This window comes from Nyctereutes procyonoides, unplaced genomic scaffold (genome assembly GCF_905146905.1).
Source record: "Nyctereutes procyonoides isolate TBG_1078 unplaced genomic scaffold, NYPRO_anot_genome, whole genome shotgun sequence".
NCBI classification, from domain to species: domain Eukaryota; kingdom Metazoa; phylum Chordata; class Mammalia; order Carnivora; family Canidae; genus Nyctereutes; species Nyctereutes procyonoides.
In genome coordinates this window covers 9,831,935-9,846,648 of record NW_026575133.1, presented here as the reverse complement: position 1 = coordinate 9,846,648, position 14,714 = coordinate 9,831,935, and the positions used below count along the sequence as shown (strand labels likewise).

The following is a 14,714-nucleotide window of genomic DNA, read 5'->3' as shown; positions in this document are numbered from 1 at the left end:
GGGGTAAGGGAAAGCAGAAGATAGCTGGAAGTAGGCTGAAGAGTGGATAGGAAGTGACAAAAGAAATTAGAATTACAGAACATTTTAAGAAGTGCGGCTGTGACACAGCAAAGGATTAAATCAGTATTTGGGGCAATGTAAAAATTAAGGAAAATTGTCCTAAGGAAATTAAGGAAAAGGTTAATATCACTGTCATTATCATTATAATAAATTTTCTCAAGCATATTTCCCTCTTCTCCCCTTTATTATTCAAAATGGGATTAAACATATTCTACTGTCAACTAAAAGCAAACCTAGACTTAGGTAGGGAAAGCCTTTATTTGCAAAGACTATTGCGATAGGGAGAACACTCTGGCTGCCATATCTGCAAGCCCTCAGAGTAAAGTCAGAGAACTACTTTTCACAGAGAAAGTAAAATAAGGCTAGAGACAACCTGGTGTGGGGAGCAGGGTTAGCAGGTGGCAGGACAGGGGGCCATTGAACAGGAAACTGTCCTCCTTATAGTCAGGTGATTTTCAGAAAGCCTGTTAACAAGGGGTTGTTCTGAGTTCTAGTGCTGGCAAGAGTACCCAGTGCTCACATCTGCTCAAGACTGAGTCAAAGTTAAGGGCTTGGGGGAAGGTGAAAAGCCAAACTAAGTCTGGTCAAGTCAAACGAGCCAGCATTTTGTCCAGGTTGGTCAGTGAGGGCAAAGAGTTCAGTTAACCATTTATGAGATAAAGAATGGGAATTTTATCTTGTCGAAGACAGGCGTCTACATCTTAGTAGGTGCATGGGGATGAGTGGTTTTTGCAGTGAGCCACATCCAGGAACACAAGAGTAGGGAGTGTTTCTTAAACCTTACATTCTCCAGAAGCTCAGGGCTTAGTATAGGTCAATGGTATTGTGATACCCATTTCACAGATAAGAAGACCTGAGCTCATGGGTAAGCAAGTGGCAGAGCTGGAAAGATAGCTCAGGACTTCTTGCTCAGAAGCTCCATTGCCTTTACGCCAGGCTCCCGGGGTCCCTGTCCTGTGCCTCCTTGCCCTCTGGTAGTGTGGGTGCCTTCCATGTCAACTGGACTCCCAGGGACTGGTTATGGAGGACTCCACACAAGGCTCCTAATAATGCCATTCATTATTGATGGTGTTCATTCCATTCTCTGCAAAACACTCAAAGCCACGGAGTGCCCCAGGAGAGTGTATTCTGAACAGACAGGCTGGGAGGAGGGAGAGGTGTGAGGGCAGGGATGACAGGGAGCTTCTCCTTGTTTTTGTTTTTAAGCAAGACACCTAACAGCAATCGCAGCTCATAGAACAGCAACAACTTGCTTAAAAGCCATTTCCATTTTTAAACACTTCCACCCCCTCTGTCCTTACCTCCTCAGCCTAGGCTATGAAAATCTGAGCCAATGCTGGCTAATAAAGGGGATCAATAACCATCCAGCTATTTTCACAGCAGCCCTCATATTAATGAAGCTGCTCTGGATGAAGTTCTATAAAAGGGTCCACACGGATGGTACTCCACCACAGTAAGTTGCCATGGGGTTGCTGATCGTTAATGGAGTGTTCCAGGGTTGTGATCAATTCCAGGCTTCATTTGTCTCCACCTGCAGCCACACTGCCCAGGGGAGCAAACTGTTTGTTTTCCTCGGAAGGTTAAGAATACATAAAATATGCACATGATGCAGAGAAAGAATAGGATTTATGCTGGGAATATGGTTTAGAACATGCTTGAAATACTTCTCCAGGGCCAATACATGGAAATCATCAAGTTACTGCAAAGGGTCTTTCTCCTTCTGAAAGAGCATGACAAACTTCAGGGATCCTGCTTGGGTTTAGAATATCCGATGGGTACATTTTGCAACCACAATGCTATATGATGGCCCCATAGTAGTCAGTCACAGAGAGGGCAGAGAAATAGAGAAATGGATTCCCGTGGCTCCTGAGGCTACTTAAAACAGTCCTTGCTCATCTCATTGGCCTCTCCATTTCTCTCTCTACAACTCAGTCTCTTGAGATGGTGTTGTAGTCTGTTGAATGAACCATATTGTCTCTCTTAAAATAGGGCCTATGCATGTCTTTTGGCTTCCCAACCCTTGTTGCAGGGTTAACTCCTTAACCCTCTTACATAAGCTTAAACCCCACTCTCTTTAGGAAACTCATCCTCACTGTCCATATAGGTAAGTTCCACCTATTATGTCACAATGGTCCTTGAACTTCTATACCTGTAACACCCCCTACACCTACAATCCCTTGTTCAGGGACTCTCTTCTCTATCAGAATATAAGCTCCATGGAGGCAGGGATCATTTGTAGCTTATTTTCTACTCTATCCATAGAGCTTAAATTAGTGCCTGGTACAGAGTAAAAGCTTAAATGGGAGAAAGAACTGTTCAACGGATGAATAAAAGAAGGACCAAATGAATGGACGAATCCATGCATGCCTATGTGAATGAATGAATAAAACAACCAGAGGTAGACACTTACCCACCTTCTTGTCCCATAATCCCTCCCACCTATGTACTCCTCAGTTAGCCTTTCATGATGTTTCCAAGCACAAGCTTACAGACCCAAATCTTTGCAACATTACATTTGATAGGTGGCCAACCAGACTTGGCTTTTTCGTAGCCTCGTTAAGTGATGCGATTGTATCCTGTCCATGTTCAGATTGAGGTTCTAAGATCCATTTCCTCCAAGAAGCCATCGTTCACAAGGGATGGCATCTATGGGGTAAGTTTTATGATTTTCCAAAACAGGAGTTAAAATACCATCATTTGATATTAACATTATAGTAAATTATTCCTTTTTAATTGCTCATAGTGGAAGAAGGGAGTAGAAACATAGGCAGTGCATTTACATTTGACATTAAAATGTAGAGAGAAGCATGAACTCCACAAGACTCACCTGTGCACCTCTACACACACGTATACACAGTATCTGGGATCCTGCCTGGGCCATTCTGAGCCTCTACCTCTATTTGGCAGGAAGGCTCTGGCAAGAGGGAAGGACCCCCAGAAGAGACTGAGTACTAGCTGCTCCCTTTTCACTGGGCAATGACCCCAGACTATCCAGGATGTATGAGACCTAGGGAATCCAAGCTCTTGCCTGCATGCCCTGCTGAGAGGGGAACACAGAACCCAGGTTCAGGGACATCAGCAGAGACCAACCCCCCACGGTGGTAAGTCAGGCTCCATGCCAGCTATCTCCCAGGTAGAAGTCATGCCTCCTCACAGCCCAACACGGCAGCATCTCCCCTTTTGTTTTGTCTGGCAGGACCTGGGACAGCAAGTTGTGTGTACCTTGGGCAGGGAGTACTTGGGTAGCTTTATCTGGGCGAAGGCTTCTCTTCGATAGGACACGTAGTAGCTGGCTCTTCCACCAGTTGTTACCTGGAAACACAAAGAAGTCAGATGGCGTCAGGGATCATGGCCAAGTTGAAAAGTATTAGCTTCTCCATCAACAGCCACAATCGGTTTGTGATAACTTTTTAGAGAATATCCCTTGCTGGCATTTAGCCTCTGGTCCCACAGCACTGAGCTGCTCTTATGTCATGGCACTTAGACAACAGATGAGCAATCACAACAGTATTTCTCAGTGGCTGACACTTTCTGTGAGAGCAGGGTCTCCACATCTGGTCACTATGCTCCACATATGTACACACCTAATAAATATTTTCAACTGATAACAGAAGCCACTGATGCAGGATGTACCCATGATGGATTTATTCTGTCTTAAGAAATAAGTTTCTAATCTATTGCAATCATGACATGATTGTGAAACAACTTTTTTCTGAATCTAAATAACTACTCTTGTCTAAAACCTCTTGCTACTTTTAAATTAATTTCATTTCTCATCTGAGCACAATCTTTTTCCCTTCATATTTACAAATCCATGCACTGAGCGGGTATTTTTTGGTCCTTTCCATGTAGAAGTTATTTAAAGGAATCAAAGGTCAAAGGAAGAACTCTGGACCAGAAAGTGAAAAATCCTAGGTTTGAGTCCCAGCTCTGCCATCTGAGGGAGTCAAGCTCTGTAATCTCACTTGGCACAGATGGATTCTTATAGGAACCTGGAAACCACTCCAAGGAGTGGTCCTCTGGTCGGGGCTTGTTGAAAAGTCCTGCCAACATGGCACAGCTCTGCAGATGGCTGCTCTCAGCCCAATCGTCCTAACTCAGGGGGACATTAATATTCACAAGAGAATATACCATAGACTGTTCAGAGAAAATAGCAGGACCACAATAGCAACACGGCTGCTGTGCCGAGGAGGCAATTACTGGAGGCACCCGCTCTGTTCTCACCAAGCACTTGCTGGAGATGGGCCAGTCCTCCCACACTAGTCCAAACCTGGCGCCCATCCACAGCGGCTGCGGGGAGCAGGCGAGATGTCACATCTCTATTGAAAGCCACCCATTGCTCCTCACTCCAAGAGGTGGCATCTCCCATGGCTTCCCCTTGCTCTTCACAGACTGGAAGCCCACAAATTCTCAGGCAGAGCAAATATTAGTCTGTGTGAAGGGAGAACCTTGGAAAAAACTTGGTCAAAGACTTAAGCTATGAATCAAAAGGAGAGACTGGTTTTGTCCCTAGCGTTCAGCACTATCCCTGCATCTCTATTTCCTACTTAGAGCTGTTCATGTCCTGTATTTCAAGATTTCTGGGTTTTTTTTTGTTTGTTTTTTGATAAGACATCTGAATCTATATTGTTCTGGATTGACTTAGAGGTGGGGCATTCACATATTATGATCAATGAGTTGCTAAGAGGTCTTTTTCTTTCTTATTTTTTTAAAGATTGTTTATTTATTTATTCATGAGAGACAGAGAGAGGCAGAGACATAGGCAGAGGGAGAAGCAGGCTCCCCATGGGGAGCCTGATGTGGGACTAGATCCCAGGACCTGGGATCACAACCTGAACCAAAGGCAGATGTTCAACCACTGAGCCACCCAGGTGTCCCAAATCTTTCTCTTTTCAAAATAAATTTCAAAAAAAAATAAATTTCAATTGTATAGAATCAGATTAAAATATAATCTTTGGTACTGAATACCTAGTCACTCCTAATCCTTGCTTCATCCTATAATTTCCCTCCTCTCCTTTCCTTTCCCTTCTCTTTCCTCCCTCCCTCCCTCCCCCTCCCTCCCTCCCTCCCTCCCTTTCCTTCCTTCCTTCTTTCCTTCCTTCCTTCCTTCCTTCCTTCCTTCCTTCCTTCCTTCCTCTTTCCTTACTTTCCTCCCTTCCTCCTTCCTTCCTTTTTCCAGTCTAGTTAACATACTGTGTTATGTTAGTTTCAGGTATACAATACAGTGATTCAACAATTCTAGATACTCCTTGGTGCTCTTCAAGATAAGTATCCTCTCAATCCCCATCACCTATTTCACCATCCTCCCTGCCCCCGGTCCCCTCTGGCAACCATCTGTTTGTTCCTTATAGTTAAGAGTCTGTTTTAGCGTTTGTCTTTCCTTCCTTGTTCATTTGTTTGTGTCTTAAATTCCACATATGGATGAAATCATATGGTATTTGTTTTTCTCTGACTTATTTCACTAAGCATAATACTCTCTAGATTCATCCATGTTGTTGCAAATGGCTATATCTCATTATTTTTTATGGCTGAGTGATGTGATGTTCCATTATGTGTATATATATCCATTATGTATGTATATGTATATAAAATATCTCATATCTTCTTTATCTACTCATGAGTAGATATATATCTATATATAGATAGATATAGATATAGATATCTCATATCTTCTTTATCTACTCATCTATTGATGGCTACTTGAGCTGCTTCCATAATTCAGCTATTGTCAGTAATGCTGCAATAAACATAGGAGTGCGTAACATCTTTGTGAATTAGTGTTTTAATTATAAATTATAAAACCAACACATGTACACCTGTCAGCCTAAGAATTGGAACAGTGGTGCTTAAGCTTAAGCTGCATCAGAATCACCTGGGCTGCTTAAAACTCAGACTTCTGGGCCTCACTTACAGAGCCGTTAAATTGATCAATCTGAGGTGAGGTCCATGAATTGTCTTTTCCCATGAGTTTCCAGATGATGCTGATGCTGTTGGTCTGAGGACCTCAGTCTGAGCAGCTCAGTACTAGAATTTTAATGACAAATGACATACACTTCTGTGGTTCCATGCCCGGCACCTATCCTGACCCTGGCCTCTCTCTGAGATATAGCCACTTTCCTGATTTTGTGTTGACAATGACCATAAAGTTTTTTTTTTAATTGAAGTGAAATTCCTACTACATAAAATTAACATCTTAAAATGTACAATTCAGTACAAATTTAGCCCATTTGCATTACACAACTTCTATCTAATTCTAAAAGATATTCATCACCCTCAAAGGAGATCTCATACCCAGTGATAAAATTGTTAAATCCCAAAATATATGCTCTGGTCACTTTTCTTTCTTTTTTTTTTTAAAGATTTTATTTATTTATTCATGAGAGACACAGAGAGAGGCAGAGACATAGGCAGAGGAAGAAGCAGGCTCCCCGCAAGAAGCCCAATGCAGGACTCAATCCCAGGACCCTGCGATCACAACCTGAGCCAAAGGCAGATGCTCAAACATTGAGCCACCCAGGTGCCTTCTGGTCACTTGTCATATGCTTAAAATGCAGCTTTCTACAGGAGACACCCTGAATATTACCAAACTTGCCTTGGGAAAGTAAACTGGCATCACAGAAGTTTAGTCCTATCACTGAATGCTGGTCAGAACACAATTAATTAAAAGAAGTTTCTCCAGAGAAGACTCAGTTGGCTCCATATGGAACAAGGTGAGAGCACCATCAAGCATCGGATCAGCACCATAGAACAACACTGGGTCTCCTGGGGTTTCCAGATCACAAAGAGTCAAAGGAGAACAGAGTGGTCTCCTCAATAGGGTGATGGGCCTCACCAGCTCGGGAACTGAGCTGAGCCATGTCTGATACAATCCTGCATGAGTACAGACTCTCTGTCACACACACAAGCTCACATACACAACCTGGAGACTTCATACTTGAGAAATCAAAGAAGGAGATTATACTCCAGACACACAATTGGACAATCCAAACTACTAAGGGGCTGATGAAGCCCCAGGGACCCAGAGGTTCTTCCAGTATCTATGATATCAAAGTATCTCCCAGTGATACCAAGCTGGCTCCTGCAGTTCTGCTTTGTCCTGGTTGTATCCTTCTCTGTACTTCTCTGAACCATCCAACTGATAGTTTAACCTCACTGTAAGACCCATGGGTTCATGGAAGGGCTTTGGATGCCACCAAATCATTACAATTTCTCTCTCCTCTCAATTCTTGAACTTTGTCCTCTCTATTCCTACAGCCCTTTCAACATTTACTCTTGTGGTGCACATAGTCCTACAATTTTCCCTCCATGTCTTATTATAGGATTGCAACCTCCCTGATTCCTAGTCAGTGCTGGACTCATGGCAAGTGATTGGTGAATACATAGTAATAAAAGTAATGACACAATGGTCACTGATTGAGTTTATCTATTATGCTCCAGAACTGCATGTAGCAATTATATAAATTATCTAGTTTAATCTTCATGACAACCCTTCAGAGACTATAAGGTACTGAGTGACTTGCTCAACAGAAGATAAATTTGAACCTAGCAAAGTCTGGCTCTAGACCTGTTCTCCTCCTCTTGTGACTAAGAAGGGTCTCCATTCATCTTACTCATCTCACTATAACAACAGTACATTGTCTTGATTCCAAGATGTATTTTAAAACATGTAAAAATCTTGTAGTTGGCATGTGTATCTATGTTTATTTTTGTTCATAAGCCCAGGAAATCTGTCATGACGTTGATGGTGTATCTTAAAAATAATGTCTTCGTAGAAGAGAGGAGGCAAGGGAATAGAACAAGATTAATAATGACTACCATGCAAAGAAAGCTTATTACACAGAAAATGGGACAATAAGCAGTTTATATACCATACTTCATTTGATTTTAATTATATATTAAATAATATATAGTACCTCTACAGGTCAGGAAATTGAGGCTGAGAGTGGTCAGCTAACCTGTTCGACACCACACAGCCTTTTGCTGTTACAGCCAATCTGTGACTCTTACCTGTGTCCAAGCCCTTAACTAGGAATAAGTGCATCCCCAAAATGTCATGTACAGAGCAGGGGCTCAATATGCAGTGACTAACTGAATAATGAATTGTGGGGATTAATCCACTCAACCAGAGACACTTTGAGTTTGACATCCTCCATTACTTAGTAACTAAACCATGGTGGCACTGAAGAACTCTCCATTCCACCCAGTCCCTAGATGGTCACCAGAATTTATCTCTAGCACTCTCCTTTGGGAGCAGAATCCTCACAATGTTGGGATGATAATCAAGCCGATGCATTTGCTGCCTCTCCACTATTATTTGCATGGCTCTCTGGCAACCACATAAGAAAAGAATAAAGTTTAGTGACTATTAATCTATTTTGATGAACTTTTCTCTTCCTCACAAGCAAATCTGCTGGCATTGTAAATCCCAAAGATTATTACCACTTTCCCTTTCAGTGACACCTTTTATTTTACATATGATGAATGTCATCCAATTATTTGCTCTGGGCCCATCCGTCATGCTAAACACTGAATTAGCTGGGTCTTTTCCTCACTAATGACTGGCTCGTTAATCTGATTTTCTGGATTTCCATTTTACAGGTTTAATTGGGCTCCTGGCCAGTGAAAATGATTCCTTTGGACAAATGAACTGACCATTAAATACATCTGTCTCTTCTGACTTGTTCCCATTCTTGCCGTAACCAAGTCTAACCTGACATATCTTTTATTTTTTCATTTCTCCTTGCTTCTGGATGATGGCTTGTCCTGGGGGAGAGAGAGAGATTTGCCAAAAAAAAAAAAAAAAAAAAGGGAACCAAAGCACCTGGAGTCATATTGAACCTGTTTCTGCCATAGACAGAGGCAAACTCGTAGTATCTCTAGAACTCATAAGTGATCTGAAAAGAGAAGCAAAAATGAATACTTTCAAGTGTCTACTGTGTTGAGTGCCTTAAATTCATGATATTATTTAATATCCACACTAATTATGATTACTATTATTATTGTTGGTAATATTAGTAGTGCCCTAATAGAACATTCTCTGAGTATTTAGCATATGCCAAGCACCATTCCTCTGTACATACCAGCCTTCTATTTTATGTTCAGGTGAGAAATTGAGGAGTAGGAAAGTTACACAATATACTCAAACACACCAATTAAATGGTGGAGCTGGAACTAGAACTCAGGTTTATCTGACTGCAAAGCTTATGCTGGTCCCTTGGACTATGTTAGGTTTCCAAACCTTTGTGGATAGGAATGGATCCCATGTCATTCAATTTCCAATTTCCCAGGTAAGATGCCTACCAACAAGGCAGATCCTTTTACGTAAGGGATCATATCAGTTTCTTAGTCTTGAGAAATCAATGCTCTATTGTTGCACAGGAGTGAACGGTGCTGCTCCTAGAATTTGTGAATAAGAGGGACCATCGTGGAAAGAAATCTGGCTGACACGAGAAATGCAGAAAATGGCATTTAGGAGATTTTACAGCTAGAGGACCTTGCTGGGCCCAATATGATGTGAATAATCTGCCTAAATAAGAGAAGTGGCCACCTGTACAGGCTTCCGTTAGTGACTCCCACACAAGCCTCTGCAGCATTCCCTCCTCCTCAAAGAAACAAAAGGGAAGAGCATAGTTGTTAGGATGCACAATTAACTTTTCCAATTTCTTTGCTCATTAATTCTATTCAGATTATTTAAAATAAATCTTGACATTGTTAGGCCTTTCTCTTCCTCTCCACCTACATAATTCCTTCAAAGATCACATTTCTCTTTCAAGAACAAAGGAGCAAGATTCAACCGCTGGGCTAGGAAGTCAATAAATAGCCATCAGTCTCATCAGGAAGTTGTTCTAAGTGTTGGGATGGCCCCAGGGGCTTCTGCACAGCACGTTACATTACCCCTACCATCCTAAGGTCATTTGCCAAAAGTGTTTTACTACGGCACCACACTATAGGTTGGAAACAAAACTTGTGGGATGGCATTTGGAACAACATGACATCTTACCAGCAAGCCATCTCCTCTGCTAGACTGTTTGATGTTGAATTTAGTGTTTGTCAAACTGGTGTCTGCTCATTTTATGTCCTGGAGGCTGTGTGATATTAATGTAATATGCAGTTTTATCTGCCTGTTTCTAGAAAGAGTGAGTCTATTACCTACCATGCATACACTGTTCTGAGTCTGAACCTCCTTTGAAACAGATTTGCACATAAAATCTTTTATTGGGGCCCTAACACAATAAAATCTTTTACTGGGGCCCTAACATAACAACCCCCAAATAACCTCACGAAAAGTAGATTTGGAATAAGATGGTTGACACTGAAGCAAATATTGTTCTCTCAATTTGGAGAGACAGAGAGAGAGAGAGAGAGAGAGAGAGAGCATGTGTATGTGTTTGTAGGGGACGTGCTGGAGGGAAGATGAATACTGAGGTTGGCCATAGCAAAATCATACTGACAAAATACCACCTTCACCCACCCTGCCAAGAAATTTCTTGGGACTTTAACTGTCCCTTGGGAATGGTAATAAGAGAGAGAAAAGGTGGGGAGTTAGAAAAGCATGGGGGGAAGATTTGTGTCTAGACCACCGACACCTCTAGGAAAGGAGTTAGCGTGCCTGACTCTGAGACTGTTACTTTGAATACAGTAAAGGGTCTGGACTTGGTAAGTTTCCAAGGACATATTTAAAAAAAAATACACCTCCTCTGATTTTTTAGCAGTATAGTACATTGGTTCGGATCCCAGACCTGTGTTTAAATCCTGCTTAGGCCACTTGCTGGTTTGGTGACCTTGAACAGGTAATTGATTTAACCTTCCTAATTTCTTCTGGAAAATGGTAGTATAAGGAATAAACACAGTACAGCATGTAAAGAGTTTTAACCCTGGTGCTGGCACATACTAAGCAGTCATTGCAGATTACTCACCCCTGCTGAGCTAGAAGTACAGTTACCTGCACCAGTGTAACATCTTGGGGCCAACTAGGGATTGACCATGGTGGCAGTTTATATATGCAAACAGGAGGCTTTAAGAAGTGCTGGGGTAGCCACACGGGCTACCTGGTCAGAATTGACCAGGGACAGAGGATTGAAATTCTTCTTGTGGTCTTCAGGAAGGATGACTTCATGGAGAAGACCATGAAGCCAAAGTGTTTTGTGCCAGAGACTTGAGCCATTTGTTGCTGCAAGCCTTATCTTCGTGTTACGGCTTTCATGACTTAGAGGGAGAGCAAGAAGTTCTTAGGACATGTATCTGCCTCTTCAGGATGAAAGTCCTTTACCTTTCCTTTTTAAGTTCTTTTGGGGGAATGAGGGTGGGATGGGGAGGGTAAAAAGGCAAAGTTAAATGTAGAAATAAAAAAAAAAAGAGCAGATAATGGGCTTGAATTGTCATCTTGGAGCACAAAAGTTGGAAGCGGCTTGATACTCCCAATTAATGTAATAACAGGTAAAAAGCTAAAACCTAAACAGTCTCTTTGAGTGTTCTAGATCAGGATACCTGAGTTTCCTTTAAAAAAAAAAGAAAGAAAGAAAGAAAGAAAGCAATACCCATGGAAACCCTAAAGTGACATGTTTCCAAAACATCTCCCCCGTCCTCTCAGAAATGTCCCTGTTCCTAGTGGACTGTGAACTCCATATGGCTTTGGGAAAGATGCAACTGAGGGGGTAGGAGCAGATTATAAGGAGCCCAGCTTCAACAGTCTTAAATAACTTTTCTCTTTGACTTGAGACCTCACATAGCCTTTTTCCTTACTATAGGTGGATATTATGAGGTCAATTAATTGACTGAAATCTTCCCAAGCCAAACACCAGCCTCTGCCTTTGCTCTAGTATTCCAGAATTTCAGAAAATAAATACAAAATAGTGGGACAGGAAAGGAAGGAAGAAGGGTATAAGGTCCTGGAATACGTAATGTCTGTGTTTCTAGTTTCAGCTTAACCAGTTAACAGATATGCAATTTTGCATGGTAACTAATCTCTTAGAGTTTTAGGGCTATTGTTCTATAAAAAGGGAGCAAATAATTATAGAGAAGTATAGAGAATAAATAATAATATAATAATAAAATGCTTTCATGTAACTGTAAAGTGTCCTACAATTGTAATGATTAGAATGTTATAATTGACCTGTAGTATGTACCTAAAAACCCAAAGATGTTAGAATTATTTTCACTAGAAAATTACTGTAGACTGAATGTTTGTGTTCTCCACAAATTTCTATGTTGAAACCTAATCATCAATGTGATTGTATGTGGAGGTGGGTCCTTTGGGAGGTGATTAGTTCATGAGGGTGGAGCCTTCATGCATGGGCGCTCCAGGGAGTTCCAGTGTTCCTTCTACCACATGTCTGTGAACCAGGAAATGGGTTAGCTTCAGCCACCAAATCTGCCAGTACCTTGATCTTGGACTTCCCATATCCAGAACTGTGGGAAAGATTCTGTTGTCTGTATATAAGATTCTGTTATATGGTATATATCTCTTATAGCAGTATGAACAGACTAAGACAGAAATCAAGCTGTGGATCCAGCTACTCACTCTATTGATCATGGGGACACTGAAATTTGCCAATGAGGCTATAGCTATCTGTAGACTGATGGGCAATAAGGGATGTCACAAGGGAAGCAGGAAGTGGATTGGCAGAGATATAGAACAGAAGTGTATTCAGCCACAGAAGATGAATGGCAGGCATATATAGCCACTTAGAGAATGATTAATTTTATCGATATGTTCAAGATATTTTACATATCCTAAAAGGGCAAGGCAAACAAAGTCATTAATTTTCTAGAGAAGAAAGGATGCTTCTTTGGGACATGGGATTTCCAGACGGCCTTGGAAATATGCGTGGGCTGCGAGATATGACAAAACTTCGCCAACATGGGATTTGCATGCTTCATGAGTGAATTTTGGGACAGCAGTGGACAGATTTAAACCATCTGTCAACCTGTTTCTCAGGAAACACTGCCACTTCCCCAAGAGAGCCATGAATATTTGTGAGATGCCAACTGCTACTTGGAGCCTCCACACTGTACTCTCTGTGTCATTCTTTTCCTGTCCTCCATCAGCAGAAGCACCGCTGGACAGTCAAGCTCTGTGCTCATACTTTGTAGGCACCGTCTGCTCTCCTGCACAATGGCCACATGGAGGACATGTGGACATGGGACTTTGCAGCCCCACTTTAATTGACATGCATAGGATCATGCAGCTCCAAAGTGGCAGAGTGCAGATTTGAACTTGGCTCTCGAACCACATCCACTACACTGTACAACTGGAACAAGCCTAAAGTGTCACCTGCAGAGTCTTTCCAAAGAATGGCTAATTTAGGATCAATTGCCTGGAGGGATTTATCATGACCCAGATCATGAGAAGTCTCCAACATCAGTGAATTCACAGTGACCTGTATCACAAACTACCTCCCTAAGGAAGCCTCCCCACTCCAATTTCCCAGGGGGAATTCATCTTTTCTTCTTCTGATTTTTAGGGCTCTTTGTGGCCCTCTTGCTGCCTTATAAGCTGCCATTCAAAATTATTGGAAACTGGGTACATTTTAATTCTCTTGTTGTACTATTTTCTACAGTAGATAATGTGCTAAATTCCCATTTTACCCTCTCTTAGTTCCTAGCACCCATGTTATAACAACTAATATTTGTAGAGTACTCTATTCTCTGCCATTAGTTTGTATTATTGGACTGAATCTCATTTGGTCAGGGCACAACCCTGTGAGGGAGGTCTAATTACCTCCACATTTTAGAATTAAGAGGCCTGACTTTAGGTCATCTTGTTACTAAAAGGTGAGGTTCAAAGCCAACCACAGAACTTCTGACTTGAAACCCCAGGCTCTTTTCATGTTGCCAGGCTGCTTCAGTCTGTGTCTGCTGAGTCAAGATCAGAAAAAAAGACAAAGTGGAGATAATTGCATGGGTTTTCACAAGTGGGTCGTGATTTTACATCAAAAACTCCCTTGAGTGTTTGGCAACACCACAACATGGAAAACCAGGGACGATAAGAGAATGTGCTTTCCTGTGGGAAACAGAGAAGCAGATTATGAGATGTTCTTCTCCACCTACTGAATGTACATGTTAATTAAGGGTTTGGTCAAATTCACATCATTCCTTGCATGCTGCTCATGTTTAGACATTTAATTATGGATACTTGCCCCAATTCTACTCTATGTTGTATTTATCAGTCATTGAGTAAAAACATACTCAGCACTCTTGTGCCCAGGCTGCATCAGGTACCATGGGAGTCATAGGACTATGACCCCATGGAATTTACTATTTCTTTGTAAAAACAAGCCTAACATATAAGATGTACAAATGACAATATCAGTAATAAATGCTATATGGTCCTCTGGGCTGGGTTAAGGCTAGGTGCCAAAGAAATACCCCCTCAGAACCAGAGTACTTTACTCCACTTATTTTCATGCTCCTCCTATAATCAGCAAAAAATCAGTGCACACAACACACACACACACACACACACACACACACCCTGTAATATAGAGTATGTAATATATGTGCACATGTGTGCAATATATTTTATGTACATGGAATGCGACCGGCACTGCCACTGCCTTTGGAGAAGAATGGGTTCTTGACACTAAAGGACTTTCTGTTTGCTGAATGGGATGATGGATTTGAAGATGGAAACAATGGAGAAACCAGGATATGGC

The 14,714-nt window shown here is 41.7% G+C and overlaps 1 protein-coding gene across 1 annotated transcript in view; it reads right to left on the bottom strand.

Annotated features, from left to right (window-relative positions):
* SORCS3 (sortilin related VPS10 domain containing receptor 3) overlaps nt 1–14,714 on the bottom strand; it is a 584,039-nt gene that overhangs the window by 107,135 nt on the left and 462,190 nt on the right. Inside the window, exon 8 of the mRNA XM_055299867.1 lies at nt 3,283–3,372. Coding sequence (XP_055155842.1) covers nt 3,283–3,372 — 90 coding nt within the window. The remainder of the gene's footprint in view (nt 1–3,282; nt 3,373–14,714) is intronic.